This window comes from Raphanus sativus, chromosome 4 (assembly GCF_000801105.2).
Source record: "Raphanus sativus cultivar WK10039 chromosome 4, ASM80110v3, whole genome shotgun sequence".
In the NCBI taxonomy this organism is placed as follows: domain Eukaryota; kingdom Viridiplantae; phylum Streptophyta; class Magnoliopsida; order Brassicales; family Brassicaceae; genus Raphanus; species Raphanus sativus.
In genome coordinates this window covers 35,070,845-35,091,290 of record NC_079514.1, presented here as the reverse complement: position 1 = coordinate 35,091,290, position 20,446 = coordinate 35,070,845, and the positions used below count along the sequence as shown (strand labels likewise).

The following is a 20,446-nucleotide window of genomic DNA, read 5'->3' as shown; positions in this document are numbered from 1 at the left end:
CCGAACCGAAAAACCCGACCCGTTATCCGACCCGAAATGTAAAAATACCCGAACGGGTCTTGTAGGGTGGTATAAAAAATATCCGAACCCGAAGTGTTATTAACCGAACCCGAACGGGTAACCCGAAAAACCCGAAACTAATAGTTAATATAAATATTTTGAAATATATATATATAAGTATTTTAGTTATTAAATTTAATATTCGTGGTAATATGATATATAATAATAAATATTAACAATATTAAAAATATTTCAAGTACACAATTAGTTATAAATAAGTAATTTATAATTTGTTCATTGGAATAACAAGTCTACTCTCTATAATATAATGTATATTGTTTACAAATAATGTTTGTTTTCATACTTGATTTAACATTTTATTGTTATTTTAGCAATTTTATGTGAGATAGATTAGTTTTAACTAATTTAGCTGTTTTTCTTTATGTTTTCTTTAAGTTTTTGTTTTTTTTACTTTGGTTATATCCGAACCGAACCGATATAACCCGAACCCGAATGATATATGGTTACTTTATGGGTTTTAGGATGCAATATAATTATTAACCGAACCCGAAGTGTTATTATCCGAACCCGACCCGTACTAATGAAATTTTACTATGGGACCTAGAAGCGTAAATCCGAAAACCCGAAAATCCGAAAAACCCGATCCGAACGCCAACGGGTACCCGAACGCCCAGGCCTAGGCAGAACATTACTAAACCAAAACAACCCAGATCCTATCCATAGTGTAAATTGGGTCGGATCCAAACCATGAACAAAAACAAAGGTTTGGTTTTGGGAATCGGATACTATACTAGTTATACCTCATTTCCCTCTCTTCTCAACTCATCTCTATCCATCTCTACAATGGCGTCGTCCCACTGCACGATGAGAGGTGCTGTTGGAGTACTCCTCCTCCGATTCTCCACCAATGGAGTCGTCTCTTCCACCAGATCCATTCTCAACTCCGGAAGAAGAAACCATCATCGTCTTCTCACCATCCCCAGCTCTCTCTCCTCTCTCTCCTCAATCTCCACTCACACCACTTCCAACTTCACCCGCGGGCAGAACAGCATCAAGCCTCAGCAAGTCAGAAAGATTTGGATATCTTCTCCTCTTTGTATGGGTCGTCGCTCTTCCAAAATCGCTGGCCGAAAGGTCCGTCTTCAGAGTTCCAATTTTGAATGCTTTACTAATGATTGTAAATGCTCTCAGGAATAATCAAATTAGTAGTTTCTAGAGCTAGTAATTGTTGATGCCCACCACTTGTTTGATGAAATGTCTTTTAAGTAGGTTTGTTCAATAGGTGTTGTACAAAAAAAAATAGGATTGACCCAGAGACATTGTGTTTTTCTTTTCTGGTGAATACAGGGGGCTCAAGATTCAAAGAAGGCGAAGCTATACTGTAGGATTGGCAAGGAGGTTGTATCTGCGTAAGTCTTTAACCTTTGTTTTTCTCTATGTTGCATATTCTATGTTTAGTTTGTTGGATTCAACTTCTTGTGTGTGAGTCTATGACAAAGAGGATCATTTGTTTTTTTTCTTTTGTTATATCATCATTCAGTGTCAGGAAAGGGGGTCCAAACCCAGTGTCCAATACAGTTCTAGCTACCATACTTGAGAAAGCAAAAGACCTAGATGTACCCAAGGACATTGTGGAGCGTAATATTAAAAGGGCTTCTGAGAAGGGCCAAGAAGATTTTATCGAGAAGATCTATGAGGTTTATATCTCACACAAGCTTCAAACTCTAGTTTTTGTGTGTTTCAAGTGTTAAGTTTTGACGACTCTGAAATAAACTCTCCTTTTAGGTATATGGTTATGGTGGAGTTAGTATGGTAGTCGAGGTCTTAACAGACAAAATTAATCGATCAGTTGCAGCTGTTAGATCTGTTGTTAAGGATTATGGAGGCAAAATGGCTGATTCAGGATCTGTCATGTTCAAGTTTAGACGAGTTAGGGTCGTCAACATAAAGGTCACCGAGGCTGACAAAGACCAGCTCTTTATTATTGCTCTAGATGCTGGAGCTGAGGATGTTATTGATCCCCCAAGTTATGAAGATGATACTGATGAAGATAGGGAAGAAAGGTATAACACTTTAAATTCTGAGTGTTTCAGCATATTTTTATTGTCAGTGATTTTTTTTTTCTCTTCATGATGATTCACCAGTACATTTTCTTATGTTTTGTATTGTTACATCTGTTTCTTGTCTCTACAATTGTTCAGGTACTACAAAATTGTAACTTCTAACGAGAACTACTCAACAGTGTTGGCGAAGCTACGCGATGAAGGAGTGAACTTTGAGCCTGACAATGGCTCTGAACTTCTCCCTCTGACTACAGTTGAGGTAGTGTGAACCTTTGCTCTGTTCTGTTTCCTCTGTGCCATAACCTTTTCAGCATGTCTTACACCCCCCAAGATATGATCCCTCAAATAAGTTCTTTCATTTAAACTTGTCTTTCCCTCAAATAAGAGTCGCTCTTATCAGTATTCATCAGTCATTCTCTGGGAAAATAAGATTACTGGGGTTGTTGCAGGTGGATGATGAGGCCATGGAACTGAACAAAGAGCTTATGCAGAAACTACTTGAACTTGATGATGTTGATGCTGTTTATATCGACCAAAAATGAACAAATACATTACAGGAAGTTTCACTGGGGGTCAATCTCGGAAATAGTTTTTGGTTCAAGGCTGCATATATTGTGAAGAAGGAATTATGATGGTTCTGGAACACACTTACGATTCACTTCTAGTTTCCAGTTTGAAGCTATAAGATCACTATTGTTACCTTATAATTCTTAATAAATTGTTTCTTAACCGAAGACTGTTTAAACAGTTTCTTTTTTTTAATCATCATCACTTCAATATTTGTTGGGGTTTATTTTTGTATGTATTAAGTTAAGCTTATGTATGCATCCGAACTGTAAGCGTAATGCAAACTGTTCAGGAACTCGAATTAATCATGAAAAGTTGACATTGCTTCCTCTGTACTCAACCTAATGCAAGCTGCGATGCTATGCTTAACTTCAAAGACGTTACTCAACACAAACCAAGTTCAGTCTCATATTCAGATCAAAGACTTTTCGCCACAGCACCTATTACATTCCTGTTGGGGAAACGGTAAAAACACACATGGGCCCAGCATGAATAATTGTTTTCCACACTTTTGTGACTTTTTGAAGAAAATATTTAGACAGTAGCAGTTTGAATAAGAAAACTTTTTATGTAGAAAACCTATCGATATAAGAAGTAACAACTACGGGACTCTACTCAAAATTTGCTGTATAAAGGAATATGATTACAACTACTTCCTTCATGTTCCACAAAAAGATATCAAGAGACTAATTTTCCAAAGATGAATCTCTCATCACAAGTACTGATCGAATATTCAGATTTTTGACTGATTTTTTTTGTTCCAATAATCAATTATCTGATATGATTCGATTTGTAAATCATCCAGAAATATTTGGTGTTCTGAAATGTCCAAAAAATAGATGTCTTGGATATCTAGGAATTTTTTGAGGTTCTAAAATAATTTAAAATAATAATTTACTAAAAAATAAAATAGTTAGTTTTTTAATTCTAATTATTAATATTATAAAATTAATACATAAAATATTGTAAGACTTATATAAAATATAATAATTATATAAGTTATATGTACAATATTTACATATATATATTTATATAAAATATAATAATTATATATGTTATATATATAATTACTTAAACATATATGTATATATATGTATATATGTGCATATATCGAATATGATTGGATAGTTTTTCTAAAAGTATTAGTATTTATGATTTGATTTGCTTCTTACGAATATTGCATATTAGTATTGTGAGTTATGGTTATACAGATTTTTCTGTTCAATTGAACAAAATTCATGAATATTTTGCCCAGCTACAGGCACATACTACAATCTTTTCTTACAGTCGGTAGTTTTAAGAAGATATAAAGAGTTTTGGAAAATTGTATGATCCCTCTGCAATACTATTTTTAAGTATATTATTCAGTTGGCATTTCTCAAAAACACTATAATCTTTGTAAAACTTTTTTTATTTTCCTCCATTTAATATCAAAATACCTATATTAAAAGAAAATATATTTCCTTTGTTTTATATTGTAAGGATATCACCAATCTCATTTTATTTTTACTTAAAAATAGAATAAAATGGAATATAGAATAAATAATGTTTTAATCTTATTCTATTTTCTACTCCACAATAGAGTAAAAGATGAGCTTGTTCTATAAATAGAGTAATCTATTTTTTATTTACTTATTGTTCCATTATAAAGTTAAAAATAGAGTAGGTAACAAGAATTATTCCGTATTATATTCTACTCTGTTTCAGAAGAAAAATGAAAATTTACATTAAAGATGTTTTCAAAGACGATGCATCATATTAGAAGGTTTGGATGGTTTGATGGAGATGACAAACATGAGAGATAGCCTATAATATTTATGCCGAAAAAGAGGTTTTCATATGGGTATTCAAAAGAATGAAGAATTTATGACAGTTTCATGTGACATTTGCAAGAGACTATTCCTAACTGATGAAGATGGTTTTAAAACCAACAGAATGGTCACTATACACAATCTATCTGGAAGATATTCAGATCCTGAATGAGAGATTTAATCATTTAATCACTTAGTGGTTATACATGTACCAAATTAAAAACACATAATACAATGATTGATAATATGGCATGTAGTGTTCTGAAACAGTTGTTTTGTCGTTTAGATGTGGAATTACCAAATTAGTTTACATAGTCTTTATTGGATTTGTACGTTGATTACAAAAAAAATTGAGATGCTCTAAGTAGTTTTAGGAAAAAGTATCTTGGTTAAAAATGTATGTAGTTTCCATTTTTAGATAACTTTTGTTATATAGTGTAACCAATTAAATAAATTTATGTATAATTGGTTCAGTTAAAACTATTTTATCTATTAAATGATATTTAAAAAATATTTTTTTTATTCTTTATGCTTTTAACTAAAACTATTTATATTATAAACCAGAAAGAATATTATTTTTTCCCTGATTAATTGACAATCAAATTCGGAGGAATGTTAGTAGCATAAAAGTAAACTGATTTTGTGTATGTTTGTGATGATCTAGAGGAATCTATTTTATTAAAATAGGAACATGACTTATTGATAAATATTATGTCTAATTATGTATTTTATTTATTTAAGAGATTATTTTATCAAATTAAATTAATATCAAATCTAAATATAATTATAAAAAATCAAATATAAAAACTTAGAACGGGTCATACTCTAGTGTAATTTTAAAGATGATGCAATTGTTTAACATATCGAATGTTATATTATTGATGTATATTTTAAAAATGGTTAGTTGATTTGCAGATTTTGTTAGGTTGATGGAGAAAGAATAGAACATTCAATCATTTGTTTTATTACGTATAGCCTTTATTTATTTTAATCTAAATATTGTAAATGGTTGGTTGATATCTATTCTACTAAAAGGTAGAGTAAAAATTATATATATACTATAGATCTATTTGTTATACTAATTTAAGATGTCAAAAAAAAAAATACTAATTTAAATGGTCTTACTAAAACTTGTTTATAGCAGATAAAATATAGGATCCTGAATTAATCTATGTAATTATTTATGGATTTTGCTCTCCAATCATAGGTCTGATTAGAAAATTATCTATATCACATCAAACAAAAATGATGTAGTAGTAATTAAAGCAAATTGAATGATACTCAAGTAACACCGACACAACGGTGTAAAAAACAAGCACACTTAACACATGGTGCTGCGATATCGCTGTCTAAATTTATAGCAACAAAGAAAAAAAGGAATGGATCAACATGCTCGAACAAAAGGAAGGAAAAATGTGGTTAGTCTTGCATGGCAATCATGACAAGATAATTATCACCAACTTTTAAATTACAGGTATTTTCAAGGTTCAGTATCTAACATTTATATATAACTAGTGGTATTCCCGGGCTCCGCCTGGGTTTTCTTATCTAAATTTTAAATTTTAGTTAAAATTAATCTATTGTGTTAATTTTAAATATATATAATGCATATATTTTTTTTTGTAGAAACAGAGGTTTGAACATAGGAGTTAGTTGTAGAAATAACTTTAAAACAAATAAGCTGGATTAGTTGTAAAGAGCGGTCGGAAACCTGATTTGGACGAACCATTTTTTTTGTGGATTTTTTGGTTACAGATGATGATGCTGCTGTGGATGCTTCAGAAACACTTAGCTGTTTTGGAGATCTCCTTTTAGTTTCCTTGCCTTTTACTTCAACTGGCATCTTCACCATGACTTCTGTAAATCTTGATGCTTGAGTTATCAAGAATTGAGAGCTTCGGATCACAACTGTGTAGTGATAGAATGTAGAAGATACGTCCGTACTGGTGCCTCTTGCAATTTCAGTGCATTTACAGTGTGCGTAACTGCAACAGTTGCAGTTTAATTAAAGTCAATGGAGAGGGCTGAAAATGTCTCACTAATTCTACTGATGTGGGCAGCAAGGACGTTCGTGGATGCTTCAAAGTAATTGGTTACAATCTCAGATTTTTGAAGTTTTTGTCGTCACAACTGTTTAAACCTGTTATTGTGTGGTAGTTATTATCACTTTATAACTTTTAAGCTTGCCTGTAAAATACAGAGGATGTGGTATATATGTATTTTCGCTCTGCACTTTGTCGAAGGTTTTCTAAGACGTACACGTTTTCACAAGCTGAAACGAAAGATGTAAAATGCATGTGAACAGACTTCATATTTCTTGTGGGTTTTTTTCCCTGAAAAAGACTTGCATTAATAATTGAAAGACAACCACTACAGTTTTTAAGCAAAAGGAAACAATAAGGAAAAAGATTCAAGCTGAAAGGAAAAGATAGTTAAGCATAATATGAAAAATATAAACTTTGGTTGTTCAATAGTAGTGGACTCATTCCACGCGTGCTCTCTTCCCGGTCTTCTCACCAGCACTCATTGGTTCTTGGGTCGATGCTAACGTTCGGGTATAGAAGCATCAGATGTAAATGGCTCCTCTCCATCATTCCTAGTCTCTCCATCTCTCCCATCTGTTCCCAGCGAAACATGCAGGTAGCACTTTTTCAGGGATCTTCTCCCCTTCATAGTAATGATGTAAACAAACATAAACTTTATATATTGTAAGCAGCAACAAAGTCATAAATTAGATGAAGAACAAACAGGCATAACGAAGGCTGGCATAGGTGCAAGCTCTCGCTCAGGAAATATGTGGGATATGGTGAAGGTCTGGTGCTTTGACGTAAAATTGAATTCGTTCAGTTTAAGCTGGAAGGTGAAGGTTTTCACAACATGCTCAGGTAGGGACTCAGAAAGCGCTGTATTAACCTGGGCATCAACACCTACCCCTGCAGAACGTAAAGCAATATTTATATATATCATTGATCTAAAGTAATAGTAATACTTAATAGGTAATTGTTGATTTGAGGCAATACCACAATTTGTGCAGCCTCAGCAGCTTGGATGTTAGTCAGTTTAGCCATCTCCAAATCAAACCGAGGAAACATGCAGTATCAGTGTTGTTTGACACGGACAATGTCACACAGTACCTGTTCCATACAGAGAATTAACAGGAACGTATTTATTTGATATGCCATTTGATTTTAAAATGCCAAATACATACATCTAGAAATTCTCACCTGAGTGATGCCACAGCATTTGTTTCATTACATGTAACACATGTGAAGGAAGAGACGTCTCGGACGAGTTTCTTAAAACACCCACAGAATCCAATATAACACCAACCGTCATCTTGTTGGATACCGGTCACTCTAGCCATGCAGAGAAACTCAATTATCTGTTAAGTGAAAAAGCAGAAAAATTAGGAAAATAATCACAAATCTAAGTAACCAAGACTCTACCTGAGAATCAGCAATGATAATAAATTGGTTGAGCTCAGAAACTGTAAGCGGTTCAATCTTCTGCGCATGAACAACCTTTGATGAAGACATTGTCTGCTTTGCTTCATTGCCTGGCAATCTGCAGGGGAATAAACATGAAAGACATTTAAACAAAGACGCAATAAAATTTCAATATAGACAAAGTTGCGTCTCATTGATCTGCTCTGCTCATGTCTGGAATGGAGTATATTTATAGAATTAGATTTAGACGGTTACTCTGTGGGTTAATTATGTAGAAGTGGGAGCAAAGCAGGAATTAGTGTGTCGTTACGGTGAGGAAATCGTAAGGCCGATCGACGATCACAAAATCTAGAACTCTTGTCGACAGCCGCTTGAAACTCCACAGGCGAAGTGATGAAGAAACCTAAATTGACTCTGGGCCTGGACTGGTAATGAAAGCCCAAACGAAATCAGAAATCAAACACAACACCAAACGGAATTAAAAGTCCAAAATAAAATCACAAAGCATAAAACGTAAGAATAAACCAAACACACCGTTTCATTAATATATGCCACGTGTCATCAAAACCCCCAAGGATACTTTATTACTCCCTCTGATTTTTAGAAATAGATGTTTTAGAAAAATAAATTGTTTCACAAAGATGTATTTTTTATATTTTCTATACAAAAATTGCAAATTTCAATAAAATTGATTGAATTTATTGAAAGACTATTGGTTAAAATGTATTGGAATTTGAAAATTTCTAAAAATGATGTATATTTAATGTATTTTCTTAATATGTGTGAAAACATCAAAACATACATCTTTAAAAAACAGAGGGAGTATATAAGATCCCTCTGTTCCAAAATGTTTGGAATGAATGCTCTCATATTAAAAATAATATTTTTTTAAATTAAACTAACCACTTATAAGATACGTAACAATATTATAATTAAACTAACCAATTATCTAGACTATTAAAATTATTTTATATTCTGAAACATAAAAAAAATTCTTAAAAATCTTAGGTTTTGTAATCTATTTCAATTTCTATTTTTCCAATTATTGTATCCACTTGCAAAGAAGGAACAAGTAAACAAAAACACTTAATTAATATAAGGAAAACTTGACACAATTTTGATTTGTGTTATTTATTAAAAACTTACTAGTTAGGATATATTATAAAGTAAAACTTCGAAAGTACAACTATTTAGAAATACAACTATTTAGTATTGAAGGATTGGGTAAAGAAGACTTCAGCTTTATTTTTTTGAACTGAAAAATAATAACACTTATCTGATTTTGTGTGATTGTCATTTTTCACGATTTTACGTACTTTGCAGAACTCGGTTATGTTCTGCAAGTTGTCTCATAGCAATGATTTTTTGTGTGTGATTGTCATTCAGATTATACTCGAAAACGTAAGCTCAAAATTAATGAAGCTGCCGATAATTTTAATTAAATATGTAGAATGACAGTTAATCTGTATAAGCTGTCACAGTTAGAAAATAATTTTATTGTTAATACAAAAAAAAAAATTCTTGTACGGAACTTAATACAAATTATTTAGATCAGTTATACTAGATGTTTTGTCTACACATGCCGACATACGGACTTATTTTTGTTAGATACTTATTAATAAATGCAATATTAATTAAAAATAAAAAATAAATTTATACTGTTTTATGAATCTTTCAATTTATTAATTTTTATGTTTTATTGATTTAAAGACATTTATTTTTGGATAACAACATTAGTATTTTGTTATTTTAAGATATATTGTTATCTTTAACCAGTCTTTTATTATATTAATTTATAAACAATTATCAAATTAAATGAACAAATATATAATTTCTAATATAAATTGATGTTATTAAACCAAATTCTTGGAATTACCAAAACCCACAAAATCTCAAAACAAAAAAAAATACAAGAATTTAAACCGAATCCAACTTTACTTATTACATTAATCAAAATAAATAAAACTATTAATATATGTATAATTATATTGTGAAATGCCACATATAATAACTAAATAAACACTCAAATAGACAAACCATGTTGACAAACAAAACACTAATATGAAATGTATAAGATAAGAGTATTTTCTATTATTGTTATTTTCATTTCTAAATGCTATAATAGAGAAAAATAGACTATAGTCAATCTATATACTTTTTTACTCTAAAATATATATTGCTATTCTCCTGTAAAATAGTATTTATTATTATAAAATCATAATTTTTATTTTCAATTGGTATTTTAATTTTAACACTTTAATAATTATGGCTAAAAATCGTTTTAGTAAATATCAATTTTATAAAAAATCACATTTTCTTTACATAATAGTCTTGTAAGAAATTTTAATTTAAACAAAGTCATAATTTGGTGAAACTCTTGAAAAAAAAAGAGTTAAGTTAATTTTTTTTTAGAAATATAAGGTTTATAGATAGAAGAATAATAATTTGAAAATATTGCCTTTTGGAGGCAGATATTTTGAAAATATTTTTAAAAGATAATTTTCATTCCTAATAAAAATATATAGGAAAATAAAACAAATAAAGGTTATTTTTCTACTTTAACAACAAATAAATGTTACTCTTGCAACTGAATAATAAGAATAAAAAATACCACGAAAAATCACTTTAACAAACAAATATAAATCAGATTTACTGTTGTTGCTTATATACATTGTTAATAATTTAATAATTTAAAAAATTTACCATGACAGATTAAGTTTACAAAAATATAAATAAATTTTATTTTATAAAAATATTTAAATATTATAGTATAATGATAAATCTAATTATTATGTGTGTATATATACTACTAATTATAAAAATTAACAAATAAGAAAGAAAACATAGATAAACACAAAATAAATACATGGAATTATATTTTATTTACTTTTTTCAAACACTTTTTTCATTAATTTTTTAGATATTTTTTATAATATTAATTTATAGTCAGTTAAATAATAAATTATGTAATTCTTCATTAAAGATATCAAAGCTTTAATCAGCTTAATTAAAATTGTTAATGAAAACTAGTGACTCAACCTAAAGTCATGGAGAAGGTGATAAATGAGCAAAAATTATTTTATATATTTAAATAAATAACAAATATTAATAATTAAAATAATTATTACAATATATGATAACAAATTAAATTTATTAAATATATTCCCTTCCTTTTATAAGTATTCAGCTTATTTTTAATATATTTAAAATAATAGATTGACCTTTATAGTGCGATCTTATTTAATTTATTACATAATTATCTATTATTTAAAATTTAGCAGTATTTATATAAGAGTTCAAAATATTATTATATAAGTAAATAGACTAAATACTATAAAATATTTAATTCACAACTATTATTCTGTCTCCACTTAATAAGTTTTCTTTATACTTTTGTCAGTGAAAACGCAAACTTGCATTTTTTGCATCTTTTTCCGTTCTGCAGTATTTTCATGGCCGTTTGACAATCCATCAGCATGGAAGGACAGAGGAACAAAATTACAGCTTTGGGTCGTGATACGCATGACGATGCCGTACTCCGGGTGTGCTAATATTTAGAGGCAGCCGAAATATGTGAAATTATTTCGCCTCTATGGCTATCATCTGTTTGGATGCATGAGATAATGTTAAAGGAGTGGAAAAGCTGCAAGTGGAACTGTGGAAGTTAAAGTAAAATATATACATATGTGTGAACAAAAAAAGAGTAAAATATATACATATGTGTGAACAAAAAAAGAGTAAAATATATATATACATACAGTATATTTGAGTATGCATTAATATGCAATGGTCATTGCATATAATCAGGGGCGGATCCAGCAGCTTATATAGTATGTAGCACATATATAAATCATATATTAGGGGTATTTGCATAAATTTGAGATAATTAGTAAGGGAAGAAATTAAAACAGTGTGTGGCACATACCCCACCACATCTCTACCTAAGACCGCTCCCGCATATAAATGATGATATCTTTTTTTTGTAACAGTATAATGATGATATCTTGCATGATGATTCTTACTTTAAGTTTTTGAGGAACTGATTTGCGGGTAGTGGAAAACCGAATTCACTGAGAAAGCTAGCTGATCATGACTCTGCTTGTTTTGCAGGGTACCATTAGTGAAAAAATGTACCGACTGCATGATCTTAACAAAAGCTAGTGTAGTATTTTGCTTTTTTCAAATACAAGTATATATTTAGAATGTTGATGATATTTTGAGCGTTGAGCTCCCGTGTGATATATTTGTATATTTGGTTACTTGTAAAACTTAAATATTATATAATAAATCGATTTTATAAAATATTTTGGTTCTGTAATATTTGGTATTGGTTCGGGACAAACTTGACGTTTTTTTCCCTGTGCTAGCTATCTCTGTAAAGGTAACTAATAGCATCCATAATGAGAGTTCTTGAGGGAGTCCTTAGGAAGTGTGTAGCTCATTTTCTTCGAGTGTGTGTCAAAAAGAATGTTTAAAATCCTTTGGTAAGGATTGATCCGTGACACTGTTCACGGGTCCATTGACCACGTGGCGACTCGTGAATAGTCATCTTTTTTAAAAAAAAAAAACCGAAATATTCCAGATTAATCAGAAATGTCCTTGTCGCTAAGGACTCTAATGAGTCTCACCGTTGCGCATGGTCTAAGGTTTTTACTGAAGGAAAGAGGTGGGAAAGAGTTTCATTTTATTTTTAGTTCTTTTCCGAAGAAAAAATAATAAATCTTCAGTTAAAAGAAAATTAATCAAGGAGTGAAAGTGACATGAAAACATTGTGGTGTGGTAGGGGACACCTATTGAGTGAGATAATCCGACCAATCAAAAATTTAAGTAATGTCTTTGTCTTTGTTTTCTTATTTTCCAACTTGAAAAAGCATTAGTTTTTTTTTGCTAAAAAAGCATAAGTACGATTGAAATGAAGAAAACGAATATAGTACTGCACACGAATAAACAATTTGATTGGATCCCTTTATAAAATTTCTTCATTTTTTTCCCTTTATAAATTTTCTTCATGCATACGTGACGTTGCCGTTTACAAATTTGGTAGACCACTAAAAGCAAACGAGCCAAAGACGATTTAACAGGATCCTGAGAATATTTCCATTAGATGGTATCTATAAGTCATAGATTCAGTTAATTTATTGATGTAGTGGGAATCTCTTCGATCGGGTTCCTTTTTTAGAGGTCAATTTATCATGACGACGAACATACGCGTGATGGTTACTGATGTGGTATTTATTTTCCATTGACTTTTTGAACGCTGAACTCAGCCAAAACCCACATGATTTGATTGGTACCCAAATAAAGTCGGAGAACAACCGAACAAAAGAGTGAACACATATCTGAGATACCTTACGTACAGCTGATTTGTATTGTCACCTACTTGTGTTTTAATTTACATCAGACGTCGAATATGGGAATCTCAATGTAAAACAATTTACTTAGAGCTTTGTACTAGTCTGTTTTCTTTCTTCTTATATTTCCAATAACGATTTTTTCTTGGGCGTATTGATCTTTCTCTCCTAGCAATAGCATAAAGCAATAGTTGCTCAAAAAAAAAACATAAAGCAATATTAAATTAATTAAACAAAGTTTAGTTATTTGTTCTCCGGAAATTCTATCAATGGATTTTTTTTTGGTATTCCATTTTTGTATTTTGACTTTGTGTTTTAAAGATAAACAAAATTCTAATTTTCTCGGGAAAAACACAAAGTTTGAATGATTAGTGACCCCAAAAAGATATTAATAACACAATCACGTGTACGATAAAAAGAAACATGGAAAGCTTATAGTATGTGTTGCTTACACTTTCTTTTCCAAGAAAATTTGACGTTGTAAAAGATATTATGGGTATCGATATTTGGTGAAACAAAACTATATTTTCAAGAAATTAATCTTACTCATATTTCCACAAGCTTTCTTGGAAAAGTGGGTACGTAAACTCTTCTTGGGTAGCCTCTAACCATGGAGGCATCCAGTCTAGCCCTTCCAACGAGTCGAACAACGCCAAATCTTTCTTCAACTCGTTGTCCAAAGTCGGCAACTCCACTATTTCTCCTAGCTCCTCTGAAAGCGTAGATGGAGACTGGGGCGACGCCTTTTCTTCGCTAGTCTCAGTCTCACATCTAGTTGGAGATGGCGGTTCATCCTCGAGATGAAGCGATAATGTTTTGATATTCATAAATGCAGCCTTTGTTGCTGCGGCCTGGATGTCGGCTGGGCTGAGCGAGACAGGTCGTGGCAAAGAATCTGAGAGCTCTGGAAAGTTAACACTACAAGAAAACACGCAGATTCTGAGGGAAATACCGAGGGAAAATGAGTTCCTCGAAAATTTCTGACAGAATATCGAGGAAATACCGAGGAAACCAAGAAATGGGGTTTCCTCGAAATTTCCTCACTATTTTTTGAGGAAATTTCGAGGAAGACCAACTTCCTCGGTATTTTTCGAGGGAATACCGAGGAAACCAGGGTCGTCGGAAACAATCGACGGATATTTCTAATATTTCGACGACATCTTGTAGCCGTTAGAGAGCCGTTGGGTGAGCCGTTGGGGATTTAAACTATTTCGAGGAAATTTCGAGGAGATGGCTGTTTCCCTCGAAATTTCCTCGAAATTTCCTCAGTATGCCGGGACAATTTCATCTATAAATACAGCCACCCCTCTTCCTCTTCATTCACTCCATTTCTTTTCTTCTTCTCTCCTAGTCTCACGAATTTGATTCCAAAAAAACATGTCTTCTTCAAATTATTTTCGTTCTTGGATAGATCGTCCTCATTTGGATCCGGACACGAGATTGCTAACGGAAGAATACAATCAAGGTATAATCGAGTTCATGAGGGTAGCTCGCCAACAACCGGAAGCAGAAACAGATAAGTTAAGATGTCCTTGCTCTAATTGTAAAAATAGAAAAGTTATTAAAGAGTGGGATGTTTGGACTCATCTATTATTGAGTGGGTTTACACGAAGTTACAAAATTTGGTATCATCATGGGGAAACTGATTATGAACTTGGTAGTACTAGTGAACCTCAGCCGGCGGTTAGATTAGAAGAACCAATTAGGGCGGATGTAGATTATGGTGTAGGTACTGAGCAGATGATAAATGATCATTTTAGAGGGGAAGATTTACCCAATGCAGAAGCTAGGAGATTTTATGAAATGTTGGATGCTGGAAAGCAACCATTGTACGAAGGTTGCAGAGATGGTCATTCAGCTTTATCATCTGCTATGAGACTGATGGGCATTAAAACAGATTATAACTTGGCTGAAGACTGTGTGGATGCGATAGCTAATTTTGTTAAAGGTATTCTACCTGAGGATAATGTAGCTCCAGGTTCATACTACGAGGTTCAAAAACTCGTAGCTGGGGTTGGTTTATCTTATCAGGTAATAGATGTATGCAGCGATAACTGCATGATTTATTGGAGGGCGGATGATCAGCGGACTACATGCAAATTTTGTGGGAAGCCTCGTTATAAAGATACGAGTGGAAGAGTTCCAGTGCCATATAAAAGGATGTGGTATTTGCCTTTGACGGAAAGGTTGCAGAGGTTGTATCTTTCAGAACGCACAGCGCAACGAATGAGATGGCATGCGGAGCACTCAACAGATGGTGAGATTAGACATCCTTCAGATGCAAAAGCGTGGAAACATTTCCAATCAAAGTATCCCGACTTTGCGTATGAGAGAAGAAATGTCTACCTTGGATTATGTACTGATGGTTTCAGCCCGTATGGGAAGAGTGGAAGACAATATTCTCTATGGCCAGTCATTGTTACACCATACAACTTACCCCCAAACTTGTGCTTGCGACGAGAGTTTTTGTTTCTCTCCATTCTCGTTCCCGGACCAGGCATCCTAAGAGATCACTTGATGTGTTTCTTCAGCCACTAATATATGAGTTGCAACAACTATGGGCTCAAGGTGCTGAAACATACGATATTTCGTGTAAAGAAAACTTTCAAATGCGGGCAGTACTAATGTGGACAATAAGTGATTTTCCAGCATATGGTATGTTATCTGGATGGACAACGCATGGAAGGCTATCATGTCCATATTGTCAAGATAATACTGATGCTTTCCAACTAAAACACGGAAGGAAAACGTGTTGGTTTGACTGTCACAGGAGATTCCTACCACCTGATCATCCTTATCGTAGGAGTAGGAATTTGTTTACGAAGAACAAGAGGGTGTTTGACAGTCCACCTGCAGAAATTAGTGGGAAAGGTTTGAAGACACAACTAAGAGATTTTGGTGCAGAAAGGACGCCAGACGTCGGTGGACATGCGCGTTTTCCGGTAGATGCTGTTGGAAACCTACATAACTGGCACAAAAAAGTATATTCTGGGATCTGCCATACTGGGAGGATCATTTGCTAAGGCATAATTTAGATGTCATGCACATTGAGAAGAACTTTTTTGACAACCTCATGAACACGATCCTTAACGTTCAAGGTAAAACAAAGGATAATTTGAAGTCAAGACTGGATTTAGTTGATATATGTGATCGTTCAGAACTTCATGTTGATAGGAATGGTAGGGCTCCTTTTCCCATATACCGACTTGATGCAGAGGGAAAAAATGCGTTCTTCGATTGGATTTCAAACGATGTGGAGTTTCCAGACGGTTATGCATCTAATTTGCGTAACTGTATCGACAGAAAGGAAGGAAAGTTTATTGGTTTAAAAAGTCACGATTGTCATGTGTTGATGCAGCGCTTACTTCCGTTTGCTTTCAAGGAACTATTACCACGAAATGTTCATGAAGCAATAGCAGGGATAAGTGCTTTCTTCCGCGATTTATGCGCCAGATCAGTGACTCTTGAAGGTATTGAAAATCTGAAGACTAACATAGCCATGATTCAGTGCAACCTTGAGAAGATATTTCCTCCCTCATTTTTTGATGTTATGGAGCATCTTGTTATTCACCTGGCAAGAGAATTGGAACTTGGTGGTCCTGTGCAGTATAGATGGATGTATCTGTATGAGCGGTATATGTTCCATTTGAAGAAGATGGTGAAAAATCTAAGTAGGGTGGAAGGTTCTATAGTCGCACAGATGATCAATGAAGAAATTTCAAACTTTGCTGAGTACTACTTTCCAGCAGAAGTTCAGACCAAAAACAGAAGACCTGCACGGCACGATGATAGAGGCGAACGGGCAACATACCATGTTACGGTTCCTGACATTTTCACAGATGTTGGACGACTTAGCGGAAAATCAAAGGACCGTCGACTTACTGAGCAGGAGCGCAGTCATTTGCAAACATATTTGCTCACCAACTGCGAAGATGTTCTTCAATATGAGAGGTAAGTTTATTATCTTACAAAATTTTATTTTAACAAATTAACATTTATATCTTAATTAATTACATTTTTTGTCTTCACAGGATTTTCATGGCAGAAAAGCGGTTCGAATATAGATACGCTACAGAGGCAGAACTAGAAGAAATGAAGCAAAGAGAATTTGCTGGATGGATGTTTACTTATGTGAGTGCCTTAAACAAATTAAAAAATCATTTACCACATATTTATAGAAATTAAAAAAATATTTATCACATATTTATACTCATATATATGTGCTATTAATAGGTGTCTGCTGGTTTGGCCAGAGGTGAAACATTTGACGATTGGATACGCGAGATGGTGGTTGGACCAAACTATGTTGTGAAGTCATATCCGAGATTTTGTACTCGAGGATATGCATTCACAACTGAAAAGACGAAACGTTCGCGTACGACCTATGATGCTGGCGTTTGTTCTGCATCGGGAGATGATGTATACTACGGACACATACATGAGATTTTGGAAATCAAGTATTTAGGCCTGCTTGGATTGCGCTGTACTGTTTTCTATTGTGATTGGCACGACATCACTCCAGATCGAGGTGTGAGAACAGATGCATTTGGTGTTACATCAGTTAATTCGAGACGAAAGCTGCAATATTATGATCCTTTCATTCTTGCTTCTCAGGCCGATCAGGTAAGTTATTGGTCATCATGTGTAATAATTTAAACTTGTACTAAAATTTTTTAAAATGTTACAGGTTTGTTATATCAAGTACCCCCGGATAAGAAACAGAGATGATCCATGGGTTACTGTTACCAGATTCAACCCGAGAGGCCGAGTTCAGGGGAGTTCTGAGCTGGAAGACCCACTACAACCAATCACATCCAGTAACTTAAGTGCAGCAGAAGATGTAGCAGGAGTTGGCCTTGTAGTAGATTTCACCGACTTCACAGAGGAAGCCGTCGTTCACGCACAGGATTTTTAAAACGTTTTTTGATTTTTAAAACTATTTTTATATATTAAAACTATTTTTATATATTAAAACTATTTTTTTTATTTATTAAACTATTTTTAATATATTAAAACTATTTTTAATATATTAAAACTATTTTTTGTAATTATTAAACTATTTTTAATATTTAAAACTATTTTATATATTAAATCTATTTTTAATATATCAAAACTATTTTTTGTAATTATTAAACAATTTTAATATATTAACAAATTAAATAAATAATTGTATATATTAAATAAAATTTATTTATATAAAGGTCTCAAGAGGAACATACCCGCTCTCGACAGCGTCGTGGTCGTGGTGGTTCGGGGAGCGGCTCTATTTCGGGTTCCGCATCGCCGTACAGCTCCTACCAGACATCTCCTTCTCCATTTCCCTCTCATTCTCCTCCCGCTCCCGGTGTGGCACCCACTCCTGCTCCTGCTCATGCTCCTGCTCATCCGGCACTTCTGAGAGTTGCGGAGTTTGTTCGACAGCCGGGTCGTGACCATCTTCCATATCTCACTCAGTATCCACGTTGACAGAGTCAGACATGGTAATTAAACCTATTTTTTTTTCATTAAAATTTGATTCATTTAAAATATTTAATTCTAAAATAATTAATTCTTTTTATTAGGTTTGACCGATCCGGGAACGGGATCAGCGGATGGATCAACAGTATGATGTACTCGTCCCTCGACAATGGACATCCGACTTTCACCGACTTCCCTCTCGAGAAGCAGCATATGTGGTTTCAACAGTTTGCGGTAAGTTTTCTATTTTTTACTTATTTTTTACTTATTTTTTTCATCTTTAATATTAATTTTCTACTAATTGTGTTTTATTTTCAGCAACAATTCAACTGGAATGCCGATGATACGTTGTTTATCTATTACCACTTCGTCCATAAAGTTATGGACAACTATGGGAAGCAGATGCACTCGTGGAAGAAGAAGTGGGAAATAAACAAGGTTCGTTTTTATTTATGATACAATTTTTTTATTTTTTAAAATATTTTTTTATTTATTTAACAATTTTTTTTTAAAGGTTCCAAAGGGGATGGACCCGACGGTCTGGCGGGAGTTGAGTGAGCATAGGAGTAAGAACGAAGTCAGAGCAACTTCTTCCACCAACTCCACCAACCACAAGAGCGACCGTAAGGGGAAGGGCATGTACGTCCATAACTTGGGTGCTCAGTCTTTAGCCAGTCTGGGAGATCGCTTGGTAAGCTTGTCGGTTTTTATTATATTATTTAAGATTCTAATATTTTTTTGTGCATTTCTTTTAATTACTAATGTTTGTTTAATTTATGTTTTTTCCAAGGCGCAAGAAAATGAGGGGGAGCCGGTTGATCATCTCCGCCTAATAAAGACGGCGTATACCAACAAGAAGACCGGCGAGATTGATGATGGTGTTGTGAGGGATGTGGTCACCCTCATCGACAGTCAGATGGAACAGGAAGTGTCTCAGCTTCAAACCGAGGATGACGATTCGACGGGATCGACCGGCTTGCCTCGGGTTCGGATCAACCAAATCGTTGAAGCGGTAAGTTCATTTTTTAAAGTTCAATCCTTTTTTATATTATTTAAATCTTTATATTATTTAAATTTACACTTTCTTTTTCAGTCGGTTCCAAAGAAGAAGGGCCGTTTGTTCGGTTTGGCTCGTCGGTCTCCCTCGGTTCCGTCTGCTTCTGCACCACCACCGTCCTATGTTGATCAAGAAGTCCTTCTGAGCCAGATGAGGGACAAGGATGCTCGCATATCTGCGCTGGAGTCCATGGTGGCGAGTCAAGAGGCGGGCTGGGAGGCACAGAGGAAGCTGAACGAGCAAATGATGGCGATGATGAGGAGCATGAACCCGAACGCCAACGTCGACTTCCCGAACATGCCAGACCCGGACTTCCAAACCCCGTAGTTTAATTTATTTCAAAAACTCTAAATGTTTTCTTTTCGTTTGTATGACTTTGAATTTTAAATAATATGTTTTTAATTTAAATTTTAATTTTATATTTACGAATTTAAATTTTAAAAATATTATTTTTTAAAAATTTAATTTTCGGAATATTCCGAGGAACAGATGTCCTCGGTATATACCGAGGGAAGTGTTCCTCGGTATATTCCGAGGGAGGGTTCCTCGAAAATTTTCGAGGAAAGCAGCCCTCGAAAATTTTCGAGGAACCTGTCCCTCGGAAAATTTCGACGAACCGCTTTCCTCGAAAATTTTCGAGGAACACCGTTCGTCGAAATTTTCCGAGGGACAG

General features: G+C 33.5%; 4 protein-coding genes and 1 long non-coding RNA gene across 7 annotated transcripts; 3 read left to right on the top strand and 2 right to left on the bottom strand.

Annotated features, from left to right (window-relative positions):
• The first annotated feature begins 716 nt into the window (after window positions 1-716).
• Window positions 717-2,972, top strand: LOC130510936 (probable transcriptional regulatory protein At2g25830). The gene is made up of 6 exons (XM_057007653.1): window positions 717-1,155; window positions 1,369-1,430; window positions 1,562-1,718; window positions 1,807-2,084; window positions 2,223-2,343; window positions 2,534-2,972. Exons 1-6 carry the CDS (start codon window positions 769-771, stop codon window positions 2,624-2,626), a joined length of 1,098 nt encoding a protein of 365 aa, XP_056863633.1. The 5' UTR covers window positions 717-768; the 3' UTR covers window positions 2,627-2,972.
• A 3,887-nt stretch (window positions 2,973-6,859) lies between these two features.
• LOC108853166 (uncharacterized) lies at window positions 6,860-8,309 on the bottom strand. Of its 3 annotated transcripts, XR_001949691.2 has the most exons (6): window positions 8,164-8,309; window positions 7,909-8,026; window positions 7,687-7,844; window positions 7,483-7,596; window positions 7,211-7,395; window positions 6,860-7,129 (listed from the first exon to the last, which is right to left on the bottom strand). It is a non-coding gene; the product is annotated as an uncharacterized LOC108853166 (long non-coding RNA). The 3 variants fall into 3 exon arrangements; XR_008944325.1 differs by having other exon boundaries at window positions 6,860-7,395; XR_008944326.1 differs by having other exon boundaries at window positions 6,860-7,395; window positions 7,687-7,818.
• Window positions 8,310-13,801: 5,492 nt separating this feature from the next.
• Window positions 13,802-14,086, bottom strand: LOC108837194 (ethylene-responsive transcription factor ERF042). Its single transcript, XM_018610260.2, has one exon. The coding sequence runs from the start codon at window positions 14,084-14,086 to the stop codon at window positions 13,802-13,804; it is 285 nt and encodes a 94-aa protein (XP_018465762.2).
• A 2,352-nt stretch (window positions 14,087-16,438) lies between these two features.
• Window positions 16,439-19,274, top strand: LOC130511326 (uncharacterized). The gene is made up of 5 exons (XM_057008255.1): window positions 16,439-17,210; window positions 17,291-17,390; window positions 17,493-17,882; window positions 17,947-18,076; window positions 19,231-19,274. The coding sequence occupies exons 1-5, from the start codon at window positions 16,612-16,614 to the stop codon at window positions 19,272-19,274; spliced, it is 1,263 nt and encodes a 420-aa protein (XP_056864235.1). The 5' UTR covers window positions 16,439-16,611.
• Window positions 19,275-19,334: 60 nt separating this feature from the next.
• LOC130510529 (uncharacterized) lies at window positions 19,335-20,217 on the top strand. The gene is made up of 3 exons (XM_057006923.1): window positions 19,335-19,407; window positions 19,507-19,728; window positions 19,810-20,217. Exons 1-3 carry the CDS (start codon window positions 19,354-19,356, stop codon window positions 20,098-20,100), a joined length of 567 nt encoding a protein of 188 aa, XP_056862903.1. The 5' UTR covers window positions 19,335-19,353; the 3' UTR covers window positions 20,101-20,217.
• The last annotated feature ends 229 nt before the right edge of the window (window positions 20,218-20,446 follow it).